A 21,671-nucleotide genomic window follows, 5' to 3' on the forward strand; every position below is an offset into this window, starting at 1 on the left:
TGCTGCTAGCTAAAGCCAACGATCAATTTTTAAATAGCAGCTGATAAGTAAAAAAAAAATCAATTAAACAGAACATATTATATTTATTACGTACAAATTTTACGTTCAATAATATTTTCTGTTTTATTAATTAATTCAATGATTGATTCAGTCTGTGATATTCCACTGCCATACATAGGCTTCTTTCATCGTGTAGAAGGGTCGAAGCTTCATCCACCACGCTGCTCCAATACGGGTTGGCGGATATATTCCCTACTATGAGTAACGATTACTATCACTGCTGAGGTCTCAGACACCCAAACGGGAGAGAAGTATTTCTACAAATACAATTACTTATTCCGTATGGAAATCGAACCTTGAATGCGTACATCGGTATATGACTTTCATAGAGCAACACGGAGGGGAGTAGCCATTGCGTCTGCTACCGATACAAAATAGTCTGTCATTTTCTGCGGGGGGAAATTACACACATGCACACCTTATCTAATTCCCACACAAAAATAATTGTCTGTCACTACGAAACTCACACATACTAAATTAAAATCACACTTACCTTTTTTACACACACATAGATACATTCTGTGTCATTACAGTATAATGACACGCCGCAACTACACTGACAAATTTCTTACAGCCATGGTTGTAACTACTGTCGATATCCATTATCGATAAATTCAAGTACTCGGTTAGGGAAATAAGGTTTTTTAATTTGATATAAAGGTAAGATGTTATTATAAAAGAAGGCTTAATTTATTATATACTACAAATCAAACATCTTCATGTAAAATAAACGATTATAAAGAGTAAAGATTTGATTGTTTGTTTGTTAGCATAGAATAGGCCGAAACTACTGGACCGATTCAAAAAATTATTCCACCGTTGAGAAGCTACATAATCCTTGAGCGACAAAGGTTATACTATATTTTCAAAAATATTAGGGATCCTTACTAAAACTCCAATAATGTAACCCAAGGGATAAAAAAATAACCTAAAAAATTCCTTACATTGCGTGCGCTGCAAAAACTAATGATAATAGAAATATATAATGTAGTAAGACTTTGTACAACACATCATTATCTACAATAATTGTATTTGCTCGCAAACGAAAACAAAACTGACTTCAATTACATCGACAAGTAATACAATATACGTGATATATACGCGTTATCAAAAGTTACTCAAAAAGTTGTTATCAGATCTCGATGAAATTTAAACGCGACCACATGATAAACATTAGCTTTCTGTTAAATTAAAAATCATCAAAATCGGTTCACCCAGTCAAAAGTTCTGAAGTAACATACATAAAAAAAATACAGTCGAATTGAGAACCTCCCCTTTTTGGAAGTCAGTTAAAAAGTGTCGCGACAGCCTATGTCTAACTATTATAATTATGTCACAATACGTTTGGTGCAACGTTATTGTGCCAAACAATGCCATTGTAGTAGGGAGCGTAACACTAATGGCATCATAAGATGATAGCTTGTCATCTGCTAGATTTAATGATTTGTTGATGACTCTGAAAGGATGGACATTGTTCATTTTCAAAGTTGATAAATCTAAGCTTCATTTCACTACTATGACTAAGGTGAACCATATCTTGATTACCTTGTACATGAGACAAAAAAAAAACTTACGGGACAAAAACAGTGTGGCATTAGTGTTGGTTTAGTGCCCTCGACTAATCCTTCTATTGTTCGCCAACACTTAAAAGTTAGTGGTATTGATATGATCTGAACAAATTACACTATTTTTTGTTTGCGTCCAGATTAATCTGTTATTACCATTTTTTTCCATGTATCCCTTAAATTTGGATTTTTAGAAAACCTGCCAAATTTTTATATAAAATATTATGGTGGAAGTTCACATTAAGTAATTCTAGTGAAATGTATTAATACTCATAATACGTGTATTATATTTTATTTAATGCAATTTTATTATATAACTATGTTTATTAAAAAAAGCTAGCAACATAATATTTTATATAAATCAAAATCTTAAAAATGTCTGTCTCCTCTTTTGCCTTTGCCATTTTTATCGATAACCATTTACAAACAAACCGGTAACAGCACTATCGCTCGGCGACAGTGACTTCTCGGAAATAGACTCCGATCAGTCGCTCGACTGATCCGCATATTGTATGCGGGCGAGCGGCCTGTGTTGGTAAACAAATCGAGTCAACACGAACGATAATATTTGTAATTTTTAAGTTTAAAAAAGGTTTAAAAGAAGTATACAAGTAATAATGTGATTAAAAAATACTTACGTATGAAAGGTAACGCCATGTTTTAGTAAATTTGACGTGGCTGATCTTTTTTTGCAGTAAAAAACAGAACAATTTGGCATTTTTTGAAGGACTAGATTAGATTTAGTCTAGTGATCAGTGCGGCGGCAACTAGTTTTATTGTTTGTATATGGCCATTTGGCCTTATACCTTGACAGAGGGGAACGCCTGTACATGGCTACTCCCCTCCGTGTTGCTCTTTGTATGACTTTAGTTTTTTTGCACTAAATAAATACTACATATGTATTATTCCTCTATCATGAGTTTCTACTGCACTTGTAAAATAATAATTTTCTTTATTATTTAAAATATTTATTTTAATTCAATTCCATTCTTAGCATTAGTTTTGCCAGACTAATAATTAATTTAGTATAATGAGAATGTGGATAATTGAATATTTTCGTTTAAGTTTCCAACACAAGTAATTGTCAAACAACAGTATGACATTGACAGTGTCAATTTTGATTGACCTATGTCAGCATGGAAGCTTCTGGCGCTTGTTTACTACGGCGTTATTTCTGTTTAAAAAATTAATCTATATATTATAACCGTTTTTTATTTTAATAAAGAAAGTTTTACATCATCAAGTAATGTTCAACGTTTTTAACATACAACATAAGTTAGTATAAATACTATAATCATGAATTTAGAGTTGCTTGGTAAGTAAACATTGGAAGCATCTTTTTCTATTTAGAATTATTTACTAAATATACGTTGTTTATTTTCAGAATCATTTGGTCAAAACTATCCAGAGGTTTGTATGATTTACTACGGTATGAGTTTTAGCAAAGCTTAAGCGTTACGCATATTTATTTATGGTATTTTTTTAGGAGTTTGATGGTACACTAGACTCAATATCCCTAGCAGCTACGTGCGCGTTTAATCGCCGCGGTACATTGTTAGCAGTAGGGTGTAATGACGGCCGGATATTTATTTGGGATTTCCTGACCCGAGGCATTGCCAAGTCTATATCGGCTCATGTCTACCCTGTGTGTAGCTTGAGTTGGTCTAGAAATTGTAAGAAAGTAAGTATGCTGCATTTTTTGCCAGAAACAAATTTCTTACTAAAGTATAAACAACACAGAACAGATCAATTGGAAGAATAATGATTTCATATCTATAATATAAAAATGAGTCGCTGAATGTGTTGCTAAGCGCAAAACTCGAGAATGGTTGGACCGATTTCGCTAATTCTTTTTTTAAAATATTCCTTGAAGTACGAGGATGGTTCTTACGGAGAGAAAAATTCTAAAAAAAAAATTTAAATTTCCTGAAAAAGTCTAAAAACAACACTTTTCTATACTCCCATACAAAAGATTTGTGATAATACTTAAAAGTCAATTTGAACTTTAATACCATACGATAAAGTTTGTGTTAGGCGATACAAAGTTCGCCGGGTCAGCTAGTATGTATTAAAAGCAAATGTGCACAGATAGTTTTTTTTTTTTTTCATTTTTATTTATATCTGTATAATTATATAGATATGGGAAAAAATACATTTAACTCTACACTGCATTTCTAGAATAATATTATAAAGTAAAAGATGATAAAAATGTTTCATTAAACTACACAAATCATTGGTCATACATATGAATTAATATTACATAACTACTATATATAACATAGATACATGTCTCAATAACTATACTTGGTGTTGTTTATATTTCAATAATGATAATTATCTGATTATTTTTCTACATTTCAGTTATTATCAGCGTCAACGGACCACAATGTGTGTATATGGGATGTACTATCAGGTGAATGTGAACAGCGTTATAGGTTTCCGACACCAATACTCAGAGTTCAGTTTGACCCTAGAAATGACAAACGTTTCCTTGTATGTCCTATGAGACATGCGGCTTTACTAGTTGACACTGATGGAGAACATAAAATACTTCCTATTGATGAAGATGTGAGTTTTCCATTTAATCAAGTGTCTTTTTGTTAGTATAAGCTTTTTAATTTTTTTATTTACTGTAGTCAGTGAATTTATTTAAACTTCATTTTATTTTATTTCTTGCAGAATTCCTAGGTGCATGTTATGTCATAATATATATTTTTTGCTTATTAGTGTTATTTTTAAAAAGACCTTACAGTCAAAAAGTACTTGAGCTGTTAGTATAATATTTAATATTATCTATGTAAACTCTGAAAACCTTATAAATAAAATAAATTAAAAACAAAGTAGCTACAAAAAGAAAATAATTAAATAAATGTCATTAGTGTAACTTCAATTTTAAGTCTCTGGTCTGAGTACAAGGACATTTTTCTTATTATTTTTCAGGGTGACATAAATGTAATAGCTTCATTTGATAGAAGAGGTGATTATGTGTATACGGGCAATGCCAAAGGCAAGATTTTAATTCTGGACTCACAAAAATTAACCGTCAAAGCTAGTTTCAAAATTACAGTCGGAACATCAAGTACCACAGGCATAAAAAGTATAGAATTTGCAAGACGTGGAGAGTAAGTAAAATACTTAAAAAAATTAATCTAAATCTTTTTCTAACTAGGTGCAGTAGAACATATATATAAATAAATAAAAAATAAAAAAGCCTTTTATTTCTTCCAGAAAACAATAGTTAGCAAGTTAAATTGGTTTGTTAGTATCTTTTTTTTTTTTATTTTTTTTTTATCTATCTAATATTTTTTGTTATTTATTTACTTTCTCTCTTTTTTTTTTTATATAATGGTTAGTTTAATTACAGCTTAATATAAGAAATATTTAGATACATTATTATAATAGATGTTTTATGTAACTGTTAATTTGTTTAGTCAAATTATTCTGCAAGAACCCCTCTGCAGGTAAAGGCCTCCTCCAAATTTAACCAGTTTTCTCTGGATTGTGCTGTTTGTGTCCAGTTTGGACCGGCTATGCGTTTGATTTCGTCCTCCCATCTGGTGTAAGGTCTCCCTTTCTTTCTTTTGCCCACTGGCCCCTTCCATTCTGTCACCTTTTTTGTCCACCTTTGATCTTGCAGGCGTGCTATGTGTCCGGCCCACTTCCATTTTAATGCAAGAGCTTGTGCTAAACCATCTGTTGCTTTTGTGGTGTTGCGTATTTTTGTATGCCTTATTTTATTTATTCTTTTTATGTTTAGCATACTCCGCTCCATTCCTCGTTGGCACGTTATAATTTTATTTTTAACATTCTTGTTAAACTTCCATGTCTGACAAGCATAGGTCAGGCATGGTAGAAGGCATGAATTCATAACCTTTGTCTTCAGTTTGATTGGCATGTTGCTCTTAAATATTTCTTTTAGGCTCCAGTACTTATTCCATGTTAGCTGGGCTCTGCGCTCAATCTCTTGATAGTGATTCAGTCTGTCGAAGCTTATTTGTTTGCCTAGGTAGATGTATTTATCAGTGTATTGGAGCAGCTCGTTGTCGACGTATATTTGTACCTGGGTGTTGTTGGTCATTACCATAGTTTTTGAGAGGTTCATCTCTAGCCCGGCGAGCTTGCTAGCTTTGTTTAGTGATTCTACCATGTACTGCAGTTCTTTTCCATTCTCTGATATCAGTACCAAGTCGTCGGCAAAACGTAGGTGGTTCAAATACTTATTTTTTACTTTTATTCCGCATTCGTTCCAGTCCAGCTTGCTTATTATCGACTCTAACGTGGCTATAAATAATATAGGTGAAAGCGGGTCCCCTTGTCTTACGCCTCTCTTTATAGGGAACCAGGGACCTGCGGTTTCTAGTTTAACTCTACTTTTGCTGTTCCTGTATATGCTTTTGATTACTCGTAAGTATTCGTTTTCCACATTCTGTGTTGTTAAAGTTTCCCAGATATAGTTGTGTGAGACTGAATCGAATGCTTTTTTGTAATCGACATATGCCAAGTACAGTGATCTATTACTCTCTTGATATTTCTTAATGAGAAGTTCGAGTGTGTGAATATGGTCGATGGTAGAGAATCCTTTTCTGAATCCTGCCTGTTCAACAGGTTGTCTTGTTTCTAATGTAGAGCTAATTTTTTTGGTCAAGATTGAAGAAAAAAGCTTATATGTACTCGGTAGCAGACTTATAGGTCTGTAGTTCCCAATGTCTTTAGGGTCGCCTTTTTTGTATACCAGAATTATGTTAGATTCAGACCATTGGGTGGGTGTCTCTCCAGATTCGAGGATAGCGTTGAATAAATTTGTAAAGGGTGTAGCTAGTATTGGGGCAGATATCTTTAGAGTCTCGTTTGTTAAGTTGTCCGAGCCCGGGCTTTTGTCTAATTTCAGTTTGTTAAATGCCTCGATGACGTCATTTTCTTCAATTTGGGGTATTTTTAGTATGTTATCATTGCTGCTGTTATTTTGGTTTTCGTGGTCTGTGTCCTCTGGCTCTTTTCTGTTGTAAAGATCCCTGTAAAAATCTGTCGCTATACTTATAATGTCACCGCGGTTGTTTTTAGTTAAATCACCTCGTTTTAGCTCTTCGATCCAAGTATTATTTGGTTTCAGCTCTTTGTATGCCTTTTTTGTGCTACCAGTTTGTCTTAGGTGTTTTTCAATAGTTTTATATCTGTAGTTGTCGTAGTCTTTTTTTATGTATTTGTTGACAAGCTTGTAAAGCGCCGAGATTTCATTTCTAGTTGCTCTGGTTTTATTCGAACTTTTTTGCAGGTATTGTCTTCTTTTGAAAAGTTTTAATGTACGCTCTGAAATTATTTTGTGGCCTTTCTTTGGGTTTTGTGCTACTCAGGCGTTTTGCAAGCTTAAGGTGATGATTCTGATTAAGTTATCGTAATACTTCTGAACTGGGATAATAGTCTCAGCGAACATTTTATCTTTCGATATGTAGGAGTTTAGATATTCTTTGAACTTGGTGATATCTTCTTCGCTTGTTAGTGTATTATGTTGACAGTTAGTAAACTTTGTTCTGCTTTTTTTTAAATGTGTGTCATATGATATTGTAGCTCTTATTGGCCTATGATCAGAAGGGTAGTTTATGTTTAGTACTTCTATGTTTTTAAACAGACGAGGTCGATTTGAGAGAACAAAGTCGATTTCATTTTTGTTGGCTCCATCCGGTGATCGCCAGGTCCATTTATTTTTTGCTTTTTTTTTGAAGAAAGTATTCAAAATAGACAGTTTGTTTTCCCTGGCATATTCGATTAGTCTTTGTCCTCTCTCATTTCTGATTCCGTATCCGTGTGCTTTCATAATCAAATGCTCCTCGTTTTTTGGTATCCCAATTTTAGCATTTAGGTCCCCCATCAGTATGAAGTCTTTGTGTGCTAGTTCTATTGCCCTACTTACTGTCGCATAAAAGCTATCGATTTCGTCATCACTTGCTTGTGCAGTAGGGGCGTATACTTGGATGATGGATAAGCTGGTATACTCGAATTTCAGGTTCAATATAGCTACTCTTTCAGAAAGACCGAGGTATCCTTCTATATTGTTTTTAAGATGGTATTTTACTATAAAACCTACGCCATGTCTTCCAGGTGTGTGTCCTGTATAGCAGAAAATAAAGTTTTCATGCTCTTCAATTTTGTTTCCTAGGCACCTTGTTTCAGCTAATCCTAATATGTCATATTTAATTTCTTTGAGAGCTTCGTTTAGCTCTAACAAACGTTCATATGATGAAAGTGTTTTAACGTTATACGTCAGAATGTATAGCGTTTTTTGTGAGATTTTTTCATTTTTCGGAGGGTTGTTTGGAGGGTTATGGTCGTGATCTTCCACGGTGACCAGCCGGCTTGGAAGATGAATTTGGTGTTCTGATGATGTTTGTTGTATGTTGACGTTGCGAGAGGGGGGCGACGATTGCTATATATTAACGATATTATTTTGCTGCAGATCTGATGAGTTGTTTGTGTTTCTGTTAATTAGGTAATTCAGCATGCCCGGTTTTGAAGTACCTTCTGATAGGCTTGAAGTTCTTCTTATTAGTGTTTGTGATTTATTTTTCTTGTAAGTCTGTGTAATTGTTTCGGCTCCTTTTATGGTTTGGTTGTCAGGTGAAGTTGAAAGCATTCTTTTGTTATTTACAGCTGTTTTGTTTCTTTTACTTATGACTAGCTTGTCGTATTTTATTTTTACAAGGTTTCCCTTTTCCCTTTCGATTCTTGCCTGTTCTTGTAGCTCTTTCCTCTTCTCTAGTATATTTTGTGGGAAATCTTCCGTCATGTAGTAGCTGGTATTTTTTAGTGCCTTTCTATTTTTAAACAAGTTAATTTTTGTGCCGAGCGTACAACAAGTCACAATTATTGGTCGAGGTCTTTCCCCTTTCTTCCCTATTCTCTTAACTTCTTGAATATCCCTGCGGTCCAGTTCTTGAGATAAGTGTTCTTTAATGAAGTTCACTATAAGGCTCTCTAGGTTAGAATATGATGTTTCTGTTTCTTTTATTCCGAAAAAGACGATGTTGTTTTTTCTTGTCTGTTTTTCTAGAAAATATAATCGTTTTTCTTGGTTTTCACATTTTTCCCTTAGATGCTCGTATTTTTCATTGAACAGTTAAAACTTGTCTTCCAGTATACAGTTTATATTTTGTGTAACTTTTTCTGTCACTTTCTCTCCACTTTTTTCTATTGCGATTTTTTGTTCATCTAAGTCTCTTCGTATTTTTCGAAGCTCTTGCATAATTTCCTCCATTTCTTATACTTTCTAGATTATTTTGTAAAATGTGTAACAATGTTGAAGTGATTGTTCTGTTACTACTAACGCCCTCTTGTATTATTGTTCCGAACTGCTAAGATAGCTAGCTCTGACAGATCGATCGTAGATCAAAGATGGTTCGGACTTGTATTAGTAATACGGGTAACTTTCGACAGATGTCACCAGTGTCTTTGTGCAGTTCTTGCTCACTTGTTATAAATAAAAAGTAGGGTAAACTATTTATTCAAACAACTTATCACACAATTTTATTTTTCAAAAGACAAATTGGCGGGATTATGAAAGCACAATTTACTTCAGTTTTAGTTGTTCTTTCACTTCAAATGTCTACAGTGTCGAGGATAAATGTCTATAAAATACGTAATACGACCAATTCACAGTTACGATGTTTTCACTGATTACGTAGTTTTCACTCGATGGTAGATGTTTTCCACAATGTATGGTGTAAAGCACTTGTTTATTTCTTCACTTTTACCTTTTCCCACTAAGTCAATGCACTTGTTTTTGTTTTGAGATCACTAATAGTACGGAGCCGAAGTAAACGTTGGCACTGTAGCGCCCTCTCCCAGAACATATATATACTGATATACATATATCTATTACAATATAAAAATCTATATTTCTATCCTAATATTATAAAGAGAAAAAATTTAACTTTTTGTTTGTTTGTAATTGATGAACTCAAACACTACTGGACTCATTTTAAAAATAAATTAATCTGGATAATACTATGTTATCCCTCAATAATATAGGCTGTATTTAATGGTAAAAAACTCCGAAGCAATGTAATCTACACAGGCAGAGCTGGTTTTTATATTAGAAAATGCCAATGGCTGGAAATATATACAGATATTATTACCAAAAGCTCGTTATATCCTAATTATTTAGACATATTATATCTGACAGTGTAGTTTTTTGAGAGTTTTTAAATATGTGACAGTGAATTTTGACAGCTTAATATAACTTTTTAAATTTTTCAGTTGTTTTTTAGTAAACACATCGGACAGAGTAATTAGAGTGTATGACACAAATACAGTATTAAAGTCTGGTGTGAATGGTGAGCCAGAGCCTATACAAAAACTACAGGATCTTGTCAACAAGTAAGATTATACAAATATACATATCAAAATCGTGAATCTCTTTCTGTTGACAAAGTGGTTGACCAAGAGTGATGCACTTATAATGATATAACACAGAACTATGTATTTTATTATTAAACCTTTATTGCGGATATAGTTAACAATGTTTTTTACAATTTATGTTGATCGACAATATTACAAAAAGGGTACATGCTAACGTATATCCGCGTGTCTTTGGGATACAAAGGCCTCCTCCAACTCCTTCCACTTCTCTCGGGACAATGCAGTCCTCTGCCATAATGGGCCTGCAACCCTTCTGATCTCGTCTGACCATCGCTTCCTTTGTCTTCCTCTCTTTCTTCTGGTGTGAAATCGAGGGGTCCACAGGGACACATCCCTCGTCCATTTATCTCCAGTGTCTCTGAGCATGTGGCCTACCCACCTCCATTTCAGGGTTTTTGTTTTTAATATGACATCTTCCACCTTTGTTGTTTTTCTTATATCCTCCGCCCTTTTGCGACTCGTTTAGTGTAACCCATTATGCTTCGTTCCATAGCCCTCTGACAAGTAACGAGTTTTTGACCTTGTTTTTGTGTTGTTGCCCATGTTTGGCACCCGTAAGTGAGTATTGGTAGTATACAGATGTTGTATATTTTTCTTTTTATGGCCATGTTATACTGTTTGCCTTTCAACACTTCTTTCAAGGTCCAGAATCTCTTCCATGAGTTGGCAATCCGTCTTTCTATCTCAGAGTCCATTTGGTCGTTAAATGCAATAATTTGGCCCAAGTAAATATAGGAATTTACATATTCTATTTCTTCCTCCTCTATTTTGATGTTTATTCGGGATCTATTTGATATTATTTTGGTCTTTGTTTTATTCATTGTTAGTCCCACCTTTTTACTCTCTTGGGCCAGATCTCGGAGCATGGTCTGCAGATTTTCTGGGTTATCACTTATGAGTACTATGTCATCAGCGAATCTTAGGTGGTTCAAGTACGTTCCACTGATGTTAATTCCAAAATGGTCCCATTCTAGCTTCCTGAAGACCTCCTCTAATACAGACGAGAAAAGCTTTGGTGAGAGTGGGTCTCCCTGTCTCACGCCTCTGCGTATAGGGAACATCTTCCCTTCTGTTTCTAGCTTTATTCTTCCTATACTGTTTGAGTATACATTTTTTATAAGCCTTATATATTTATTATCAACTCCTTGAGTTTTTAGAGCTTCCCATATGCAATGGTGTTCTACGGAGTCAAATGCCTTGTTAAAATCCACAAATGCCATATACAGTGGTCCATTATACTCTTGACATTTTTCTATGAGCTGTCTTAGTACATGTATATGATCAATTGTGGAATAACTCGCTCTAAAGCCAGCCTGTTCTCGTGGTTGTGATTCGTCCAAGGTTTTAGTAATGCGTTTAAGTATTATTTTTGAAAACACTTTGTATATGTTCGACATTAAGCTTATAGGGCGATAGTTGTTTATTTCTGCTCTATCTCCTTTCTTGTGAATAAGAATTATAGAGCTTGTTGTCCATTGCATTGGTATATTTTCAGTGTCTAGGATAAGGTTGAATAAGTTGGTCAGTCTAGTTATTGTTTTTGGCAGATTCGCTTTCATCATCTCGTTGGTTATGTTGTCAGTTCCTGGGGCCTTCTCGTTTTTCTGTGACATTATTGCGTACTGAACTTCTCTTTCTAGAATTTGGGGTATTTCTTCAGGGTCACCTTCGATGTCTACGTTCATTTCCGGGGTATTTTTAGATGAATACAGTTTTTGATAATATTCTGTTGCAAGTTCTAGAATAGACTGTCTCCTTGTTTCATGTTTGTTTTTATTATCTTTTATTTTTGGAATCCAAAGTGTTTCTTCTCTTAATTCTTTCAACGCCTTGTTTATACCTCCTGTTTTGTTAATGTGGTGTATCATACATTTGAATCTTCTGCACGACCTATCCTGTTTTATATTGCGACTAATTTCTTTGCTGAGATCTGTTATTTTTTGTAGCACTGCTCTATCTTTCCTGTTCTTAAGTAGTTGCTTTCTTTCACTGATGAGGTCGAGTGTCTTAGGTGTTAGTGTGTTCCTCTTTGGTTTTGCCTCTGTCCCTGATCTATACATATCACTTATCTCTGAGTTGTAGATTTCTTGCGTCTCATTTGTTTGATTGGCGGTTTCTTTTTTACGTGTCGTTTCGTGTATTTTTGTGGCTGCTGCAAATAAGTTAAAGCACTTTCTCTGTTTCTTTTGTTTTTTTTGGGAATAATGTTGCTCTAACCATGCGATAGTTTGTGTTGTAGTTGAAGTTGTTTATTACATCGACATTTCGGAATAATCTAGGTTGGTTGCTCATTATAAAGTCTATCTCGTTGTGATATCTTCCATCAGGTGACATCCATGTCCATTTCCTGGATGATTTTTTCTTAAAGAGGCTGTTCAATATGGTTACATTGTTTTGGAGGGCCATGTTTATGACTCTCTCACCATTTTTATTTCTTTTGCCTATGCCGTATTTTCCTATGATCGATTCTTCACCTTGTTTCCTTTTGCCTATTTTCCCATTAAAATCACCCATCACGATGATATTCTTATAGGTTGTCTCTAATGTTGTTGCTAATAGATCGTAGAATTCGTCTTTCGTTTTTTCTTCTGCTGATTCAGTCGGGGCGTAAATTTGCACAATGGACCATTCATCTTTATATCCATTTAATTTTATGTTTAGTACAGCTATTCTTTCGAGAACTATGTATAATTAAGTACAACTGTTTACTGAAAAGAAACAAAAATCACTAGTAAAATCAATTTAATGAATTTTAAAACATAGTTTAAAATATATTTAAATTTTAAACTTACCAACTGCTTAAGTAACGTGTGTATGTATAGGAATAAGCATACTTTAATATTGCATTTAATGTTTGATTACATTAGCTTTAATTTTTGGGTATGATTCAGCTATTATACTTAACTGTTGTAATAAATTAATTTTGATTCGATATAAAATAAAGAAAAGTACTGGAATAATATTTTTACAGGACTACATGGAAAAAATGTTGTTTTTCTGGTGATGGAGAGTACATATGTGCGGGGTCTGCGAGACAACACGCTCTTTACATCTGGGAGAAGTCTATAGGAAACCTGGTGAAGATCCTTCACGGGACAAAGGGTGAACTGCTCCTTGATGTTGTTTGGCATCCAATACGGCCTATTATAGCTAGTATTAGTGCAGGTAAAATAATTTTTGTTAACAAAATTTTTTATTTTATTTTAAAAGTAATGTTTTTTTCTGCATTATGACATAAGTTTTTAGTTTATAGTCGAAATATTGCAAACTAATCAATAACACGAGTAAAGCTAATGGTAAATAAGAACTTTCATGTACTCAGTATTCAGAGGAATGATTTGTGTAATAATAACACTTATAACAATCTGTATTATATATTTTGGGTTTAAATTACAGAAAATATGATTAACATTATGTTCATCTTTGATTGAATATGATTAATAAAATAATACAGACACACATCAGCCTACGGCAGTCCACTGCTGGACATACGCCTCCCCAAGCTGTACGCCATAATGTCTGGTGCGAACTCATGTGATTTGCCCATAGTCACCACGCTAGGCAGATTGTTTGGTGACCGCAGGGCTGGCTTTGTCGCACCGAAGACGCTGCTACCCATTTTCGTCCTGTGTATTGAAAGCCAGCAGTGTGATGGTTAACCCGCTATGGGTCAGCTTTATAAGTTTCAAGGTGGTAGTGAAACTGTGTTATCCCTTAGTTGCCTCTTACGACACTCATGGGAAAAAAAGGGGATGGTTATATTCTTTACGCTGTTACCACACAGCACAATAATAAATTTCTAATTAATAGTTAAACCAATGATATTATTATCAGTTAAAAGAAAAAGTATATACTGGAAATTTGCAGCAGATATTAAAAAATTACGAATTAAAATAACATTACAGTCTGATAGTTTTGCTGACAATAATATTGTATATATTAATTATAATATTATCATATAAAAATGTAATTTTTACTGTTACAACAGGCGTAGTATCCATCTGGGCCCAAAATCAAGTGGAGAACTGGTCGGCTTTCGCGCCAGACTTCAAGGAGCTTGATGAGAACGTGGAATATGAGGAGAGAGAGAGTGAATTCGATGTGGAAGATGAGGACCGCTCTGTGGACCTGGCAGCTGACTGTCGCGACCATGAGGAAGTTGAGGTGACCAGCGCCCTCCCTTACTTTTTAGATTAAGGAATTTTTACCAAAAAAAACGGCTGTACTGATTTTTATGAAATTTTGTGTGTATATCAGGTAGATCTGAGAATCGGCCAACATCTATTTTTCATACCCCTTAGTTACAAGGGTGGAAGAGGGGGGTTAATAACATAAATCGTACGAATTAATAACATATATGGCAAAACAACATTTGCGGGGTCAGCTAGTAATTATATAAGGTTTTAAACCATCACGGTCATTATGTCCTCCGCAACCATGGCGGCATGGTATAATCAAAAGTACCATAGCCTAATAATACTTATTTGATTTTTCACGTATTTTTGAATAAATTGAACTATAACACTGTCAAGGTGGACGTGACGACGTGCGAGCCGGTGGCCGCCTTCTGCAGCTCCGACGAGGAGGGCGAGGACGAGAACATGCTCTCCTTCCTACCCATAGCGCCCGAGATCGAGGACCCGGAGGTGACGTCACTGCTATTTAGTTATACCGTTTGATGATATTGTTTGTCGATTGTGAACAAAGCCGTTTTTTTTTTAGTAGCTGTGCCCTATGGTTATACAGCTTTTATGTAGCCTTCATCAGTAAATGGACTATCCAATACAAAAATAAGTTTTTAATTCGAACCAGTAATTTTGGAGATTAGCACATTTGAACAAACTCTTCAACTTAATAATCTTAATATATATTCACGGTTCCCGCAAGAACGTACGTCCAGGCTAGAATTAAATATTTGTATAAACACAAATTTGTGCCCAGAGAGAGTTCATGAAATATTGTAACTGATAATGAGTTAAAATTGCTGGAAAGCACTGTGTACACAATCTAAGATGTAGCTTTTTTTAATCAATTGTTGTTTTTGCTGACATTGTATTTATATTTTTTGAGAATGTAGATTTGTTTCAACGTTTGAGAAGTGTGTATAATGCACTGTATATCATACACGTATATAAGTATCTTACGGCATTTTTTTTTTATTTCATTTAATTTTACTTCTGGTGTTAAAGCGATTATCGCACCACTACACAAGAATAGTTCTCACATCACACACTTATCAATTAAATCACTAGAAATTATACCTCCCACCCAAAGCTAACTATAAAAACTAAAATTACACTTTTTTCTAAGGCATATATTACGCGTCACGTTGTTTGCCCGCGATGGACTCGTAAAATACTTAACCGATTTTAATCAAATTTGCACACCGTGTGCAGTTTGATCCAGCTTGAAAGATATGCTAAATTTTATTTCGTTATAAATAAAACGGTACGACGCTCGCCAGGCCGGTTAGTATTAGTATAGATAAGAATACCTGGTTTTGAGTGATAGTGTAACATAAAAAGTAAAATGCGACTGAGTGAAATATTATAAATATTAAAATTGTGTCGCAATTATGATAAGCACTTGTCTAATTAGTTCAGTTATTTGGACCAAATATTAATTTGTCTATTGAGGCACACAAATGTTTGCTAGGCATTAAATTTCCTTTTGAGGTCGAGTAAATTATTAGTTGTTGATTCTAATATTTTTTTTTCTAGGATGGGTGGGCGGCAACACAAGAAACCGTGACACCGAGTGCAACACCGGAGAAATTAGAACCTGTTGTTAAACGATCGAAGAGCAAAACTTACGATATTTCTCTGAAAATCGCTCCTCCCGGTTTGTACTTGAAATATTAAAACGTGTATAATTATAATATACAGTTAAGCTGCAGAAATAATAATACAATTTTGTTTACAGAGCAAACATTGTCGTTTGGCGGTAAAAATAAACAAACGGCGGGAAGCAAAAAAGTTGCAGGCAGACCTCGTAAATAAATTTTTTAAAAATACAGTCTTATGAGTATTTCATTTAATGCGATTCCGTACCATTTTTTTCCTTAAACAACGTTTGTAAATAAAAATAACAAATAGGAGAAAACATTTATTTGCAAAAAGAAATTATCGATCTTTAATAGAATTCGTATTTGGAGTATACCGTAAGTACTTATCGTTCTCTGTATAAATAAATCTCACTTAAACGTAAACAAAATAATACATCGCTTTTATTCGAGACCAAAAAGACTCATAAAACATCGTCGAACTAAATATTTTTTACTTCATAAAATATCATACATAGCGTACGTCACTAGGCAGCTAGAGCCATCGGTATAAATAAAATTATCTATATTATATGTACAAGTGGTCACTACGCGTCTAAGTCGTCTTCCCGCTGGCTGGAGAAGTAGCTTACGAGGCCCCCGAACACGCTGCCCTCTTCGCGCCCATCTCGCTCTTCGCCCTCCACCTTCACGGCCACCATTTTACCATCCGGGAACTTATTTACAGCTTCTGGTATTTTGAGGAACTGCGGCTTGGTTTCGGGAGGCGAGGCCCGGTCGTCGTCATTCGGCGATTCCGCTTCGCTCTCTCGCTCGGTCTCTTTGTCTTCGTTTTCAGTTCTGGTGGGGGTTAAAACGGAGTCCCGGATGGGTATCTGTTGCTTCTCTACTCTATGCATGTCCTGAAAAGGGCCGTAGTGGGGGCTAGCGCGGCCGGGGAGCGGTGCCCGCATAGGCATTCCATACGGTCGTCCCTGCGGTCGCATGTACGAGTAATGTGGAGATAGATCGTGCCCCATCAGTCTTTCAGGGGCTTGGGGCCTCGGCATATCGTGCATTATGGACCGGTCCGGACCGGGGGCCCCCGGCATGTCATGTATCATAGGGCGATTTGGACCAGGTACCCTAGGCATGTCGTGCATCATGGATCCGTCTGGACCGGGAGCTCTTGGTATATCCTGCATCAGGGGTCTGTCCGGACCGGGAGCTCTCGGCGTGTCGTGCATCATGGGCCTTTCCGGACCCGCGGCTCTCGGTATGTCGTGCATCGTGGGCCTATCCGAACCGGGCGCTCTCGGTATGTCGTGCATCATGGGCCTATCAGGACCGGGTGCTCTCGGCATGTCGTGCATCATGGGCCTGTCCGGTCCGGGAGTTCTCGGCATGTCGTGTATCATGAGCCTGTCTGGACCGGGCACTCTTGGCATGTCGCGCATCGTAGACCTGTCCAAACCGGGAGCTCTCGGCATATCGTGCATTATTATCCGGTCCGGACCGGGAACTCTCGGTATGTCGTGCATCATTGGTCGGTCCGGATCCGGCCCCGGAGGTCTAGGCATTTCGTGAACAAACTGACGTTCTGACCCTGGAGGTCGTATCATTTCGTGTATCAAGGGTCGATCTGAACCGGGAGGTCTCGTCATATCATGCATCAAAGATCGATCAGGTCTCGAACCGTCATGTATCAAAGGTCGATCTGGACCGGGCGGTCTCGGAATATCGTGCATCATAGATCGGTCTGGAACTGACGGCCTCGGCAAGTTGTGCGTCATAGGTCGATCCAGACCGGGCGGCCTCACAATGTCATGTGTCAATGGTCGATCAAGTCCTGGCGATCTTGGCATCTCATGTGTCAATGGTCTATCTAGACCTGGAGGTCTCGACATTTCATGAGTCATAGGTCTATCAGGCGCTCTTTGAATATCATGCATTAGCTGACGATCACCTTGAGGTCTTGATGCATCTTGAATCGGTGGTCTATCGGCTCCAGGCGGTCTTGCCATATCTTGTGATGATGGTCGATCGAGTACTTGCGATCTAGACATGTCATGTATCGGCGATCTATCTGGACCGGGATGTCTAAGCATATCTTGCATAGGTCTTTCGAAACTAGGTTGTCTGATTATGTCATGGGTTACTCTCTCAGACGACGGCGGCCTTGGCAAGTCGTGGACACTTTGATTGGGTCCCGGAGGACGAAGCATTTCATTAAGCATCAATGGTCTGTCAAGATGTGACATTCTCGAAGGATCGTGAGGCATTAATTGTCTTTCGGGACCTGTTGGTCGAATTTCGCTAAACTGAGGTCGTTCCAAACCTGGCCTAGGAATAGAATCGCCCGGCTTCATATCACTCATATTACTCGTCATAAACGGCCGGATGTTGGAGGGCATACGTTGTTGCATGGGATTCTGATGTATTTTTGTCTGAAGATTTAGCAGGGTCTCTTGAGAAGGCGGGTTAGATTGGGAATGCGGTGCATAGGGTCCATAGGGACCATATTGAGGCGCGTATGGTCCCAACGGGTAGCGAGGTCTTCCATCCTTGTTTTCTGTGTGCTTAATTTTTGGGTGATTTCTAGGAGGTTCTGGTGATACCGAGCGTCCCGTAGGCGAAACTGGCGGAGATTGATACTCGGGTTCAGTTTTAACTTCCGCTTTGATAGTGACAGGTGGTTCTCCACCGACGTCCGACGAGGAACTTGTTGTCGGTGATTTCTGTCCAGACGGCACCGACGCCGGCGACACCGATGGCGCTCCGGGAGTAGGAACTCGCACTGCGTTACCGGGGGGCGCCGGACCGGATGCGCGCATACCTGCCACCATGCCCGGTACTAGGGCTCGTGGTATAGAATTCTGATGCGGCCCCACAGGCGGGGCGTGCGGGGACGACGCCGGGCCGTGCGGCATGCTGACCGGACCGAGGGGGTGCGACGGCCGCATACCGGGAGGGCCGTGCATGAGACCGGAGTGGCCGTGTGGCAGGCCAGCCGGGCCGTGCGGCGACACGTGGGGCCCGGGGCCGGGGGGGTGCACGCCCTGCAACTCCGGCCTGACGAGGTGAGCGGGTGGTCGGAGCATTGCGTGCGGGCCGGATACTGACGGTCGCAACCCGGGCGGGAGGCCGTGCGGGTGAGGACCGGGCGGGCCGTAAGGTGCCTGCGGGGACGAGGGCAGGCCGAGCGGGGAGGACACGGGAGGGCGGTGCGGCGGCCCGTGCGGTGAGGAGGGAGTCGGCGCGCCGTGCATGTGCGAGTGTGGGGAAGAGGGTGGCGCATGCATATGCGCGTGCGGAGAGGAGGGAGGGGGTGGGCCGTGCATGTGCCCGTGTGGGGAGGAGGGAGGGGGCGGGCCGTGCATGAGCCCGTGTGGAGAGGCGGGCGGCCCGTGCGAGGAGGCGGGCGGGCCACGCGGGTAGCCGGGCAGCGCCTGTAGATGCGAGTAGTACTGCGGGTACTGCGGCCGCGCGCCCTGGTTGAGGCCGGGGTGCATCTGATACATTGGCACGCCTTGCCCACGCGGCCCGTACGGAGGATTTCCACCTGAGTACATCATGGAACCCCTGTGAAGTACAATAAAGGCATGTTAGAAGTTAGTTAGTAGGCTTTGTATAAGATTTTAGATTAACATGGTTACTTCTATTACTAACACTATTCATAAACGGGTTATTTACCATGTTTTTATTTTCATTTTGCGCAGCTCGATATTTCGACATTTACTGCGAATGTCTTGTTCACGAGACTGAAATATGCGGGTAGATTTTGACGGCTTTAGCAATGTTCATACCGGACTACCTCCTTTCTCACACGTTTACTGCGTAAATACTGGTCACCATTACCATCGTTACTTTCACCCCTACCATTTTGTCATTTGTTTTACGCACGCTCGACACTCGATCCCGTATTTTACAGACGACACTCACCGTATCGATTCGCGAATTGTTTATAAACAATCGCGAAAAAAATATTTCACTCTTCATGGCTTTGCATAACCTAATCACCGGAATTATTATTATTATTAGTATTTATTTATTTATTTTGCCAGAATATGGTATACAGGTTGTCAAATTTAAAAGTTTAGCCAACATATTCTACCGATTTTCGGTGTGCAAATATTAGTTAAATGTAACACAAATAATTCATTTTATTTGTCTGTACTGTCAAATAAACGAAATAAATCATGTCAATAAGAAAAATTATATATGAATATGAATTAATTAATAACAAAATCCATAACAAATATGGTCATTTAAGTAGTCTTTAACATTATAATATAATTTATTCAACAGAAATTCATAAAACACTTTCCTGAATACTACCAGTGGTAAATCCTTATAAGAGCCTGGTATTTTAGTATATATTCGAATTGACATACAGTAAGCACTCTTTTTATATATTTAATAAAAATTAATATTTAACTTTTGTATTGGCATATATAGCTCGTGTTTACGTCGAGAATTGGTCCGAAGTACACCGTCATTAATTTTAAATAAATGTATGTTTTTCTTTACAAATATGCCTGTTTCGTAAATGTATAAACAAGGAAAGGGAAGGACACGGAGCGATTTAGAAAGTGGCTTACAGCTGTCCAGGTAACCAGGTCCACATAATGATCTCAGACATTTTTTTTTTTGAACTTTAAAGATTTTATCTGCGTCTACAGAGTTTCCCCACAGTATGACACCATAGCGAAGGTTTGATGAAACATAGCCATGTTAAGCCAGCATTGCCGCTTTCTCAGTTGCCACATTCCTGAGCCGTTTTAAGACGGAAACAAATTTTTCAAGTTTCTCACACATTTCGTTCACATGTACCTTCCAATCGCAATACTTGTTTACTTGTATCCCTAAAAAAGATGTCGATTCTACATTTGAAATTTTCGTGTTATTATGATTTATATTTGCACTAAGAATTGATGAGAAATTGATGAGTTTGAAATTGTATAATTTTTGTTTTCGAAAGATTTATTTTTAAATTGTTTTTAGTAAGCCAGTCAATGACTTTTGTCAAAACCCAGTTAGTCACCTTTATAATATTTGATCTATGACCACTTTTAATGTTTATCGTCGTATCATCAGCAAACAATATACACTCATGATCTAACCCATCTAGTAAATCATTTATGTATTCATTAGAGGCCCCAGAACACTTCGCTGAGGTAGTCTGTTTACGCTACAACGTTTCGATCGACGGCCTGCGGTCTGCGGAGTGCGGGGCGGGGAACGAGCCCAGCGACGCAGGCGGCGGCCACGGCGAGACACTCCCAATGTGACACCGCGGCGAGGAACAACACGAGATATTTACTCTTCTCCCAATCTATTATCACGGCGAGGAGCAACATAGTCCATAGCCATTTTCTCGATAGGTCGAATAGAAATTTTGTTTTCGATTTTTGACGACCTTCGTTATAACCACACACTGTTATCTTTTGCTTATTTATTTATTTCATACATACAAGTTTACAGAGCTTTGCTCCAGACACAAGTAAGTCAATCAAAATAAAAAACCGCAAAAACATAGGTATGACAAATGAAGAAAATAATGATAAATGTAGAATTAAAAATAAACGATCTTATCAAAATAGAATAATTAAAATTTACAATGTCAATAAAAATACATTACTCTCAGTGGATAATATTAAAATTAAATATCAATAATTTGGTTAAGAAATGTAGAAATTACAATATACCTACGACAATGTCAAAATACAATATCTAGTCAAAATTCAGAATTCTGTTTATAAAATACATTCGTGTCAGTATATTCGATGTCAAAACGAAAAAAAAGTCAAAATAAGAAAAATAAAATATTACTAATGTCAGGATTAAATTATATAATAAAATTATTTTATAAC

General features: G+C 37.5%; 2 protein-coding genes and 1 long non-coding RNA gene across 3 annotated transcripts in view; 1 reads left to right on the plus strand and 2 right to left on the minus strand.

Annotated features, from left to right (window-relative positions):
- Window positions 1-1,275: 1,275 nt before the first annotated feature.
- LOC123655914 lies at window positions 1,276-10,488 on the minus strand. The gene is made up of 3 exons (XR_006743467.1): window positions 10,095-10,488; window positions 3,573-3,578; window positions 1,276-1,287 (listed from the first exon to the last, which is right to left on the minus strand). It is a non-coding gene; the product is annotated as an uncharacterized LOC123655914 (long non-coding RNA).
- Window positions 2,922-16,052, plus strand: LOC123655913 (retinoblastoma-binding protein 5 homolog). Its single transcript, XM_045591657.1, has 11 exons — window positions 2,922-2,940; window positions 3,010-3,035; window positions 3,112-3,306; window positions 3,987-4,193; window positions 4,566-4,747; window positions 9,876-9,995; window positions 13,009-13,202; window positions 14,026-14,201; window positions 14,570-14,683; window positions 15,758-15,878; window positions 15,960-16,052. Exons 1-11 carry the CDS (start codon window positions 2,922-2,924, stop codon window positions 16,034-16,036), a joined length of 1,431 nt encoding a protein of 476 aa, XP_045447613.1. The 3' UTR covers window positions 16,037-16,052.
- Window positions 16,053-16,129: 77 nt separating this feature from the next.
- LOC123656077 overlaps window positions 16,130-21,671 on the minus strand; it is a 40,445-nt gene continuing 34,903 nt past the window's right edge. Inside the window, exons 27-28 of the mRNA XM_045591801.1 lie at window positions 21,046-21,217; window positions 16,130-19,380 (exon numbers count right to left, since the gene is read on the minus strand). Of these exons, the coding sequence (XP_045447757.1) occupies window positions 16,407-19,380; window positions 21,046-21,217 (3,146 nt within the window). The 3' untranslated portion in view covers window positions 16,130-16,406. The remainder of the gene's footprint in view (window positions 19,381-21,045; window positions 21,218-21,671) is intronic.

This window comes from Melitaea cinxia, chromosome 8 (genome assembly GCF_905220565.1).
Source record: "Melitaea cinxia chromosome 8, ilMelCinx1.1, whole genome shotgun sequence".
Taxonomy (NCBI): domain Eukaryota; kingdom Metazoa; phylum Arthropoda; class Insecta; order Lepidoptera; family Nymphalidae; genus Melitaea; species Melitaea cinxia.

Bases quoted from the DNA above. Each gene is read 5' to 3' on its own strand.
- LOC123655913 (XM_045591657.1), top strand. The intron at 3,036-3,111 runs GTTTGTATGATT...GTATTTTTTTAG, and splicing joins TTGGTCAAAACTATCCAGAG to GAGTTTGATGGTACACTAGA. The intron at 4,748-9,875 runs GTAAGTAAAATA...TAAATTTTTCAG, and splicing joins GAATTTGCAAGACGTGGAGA to TTGTTTTTTAGTAAACACAT.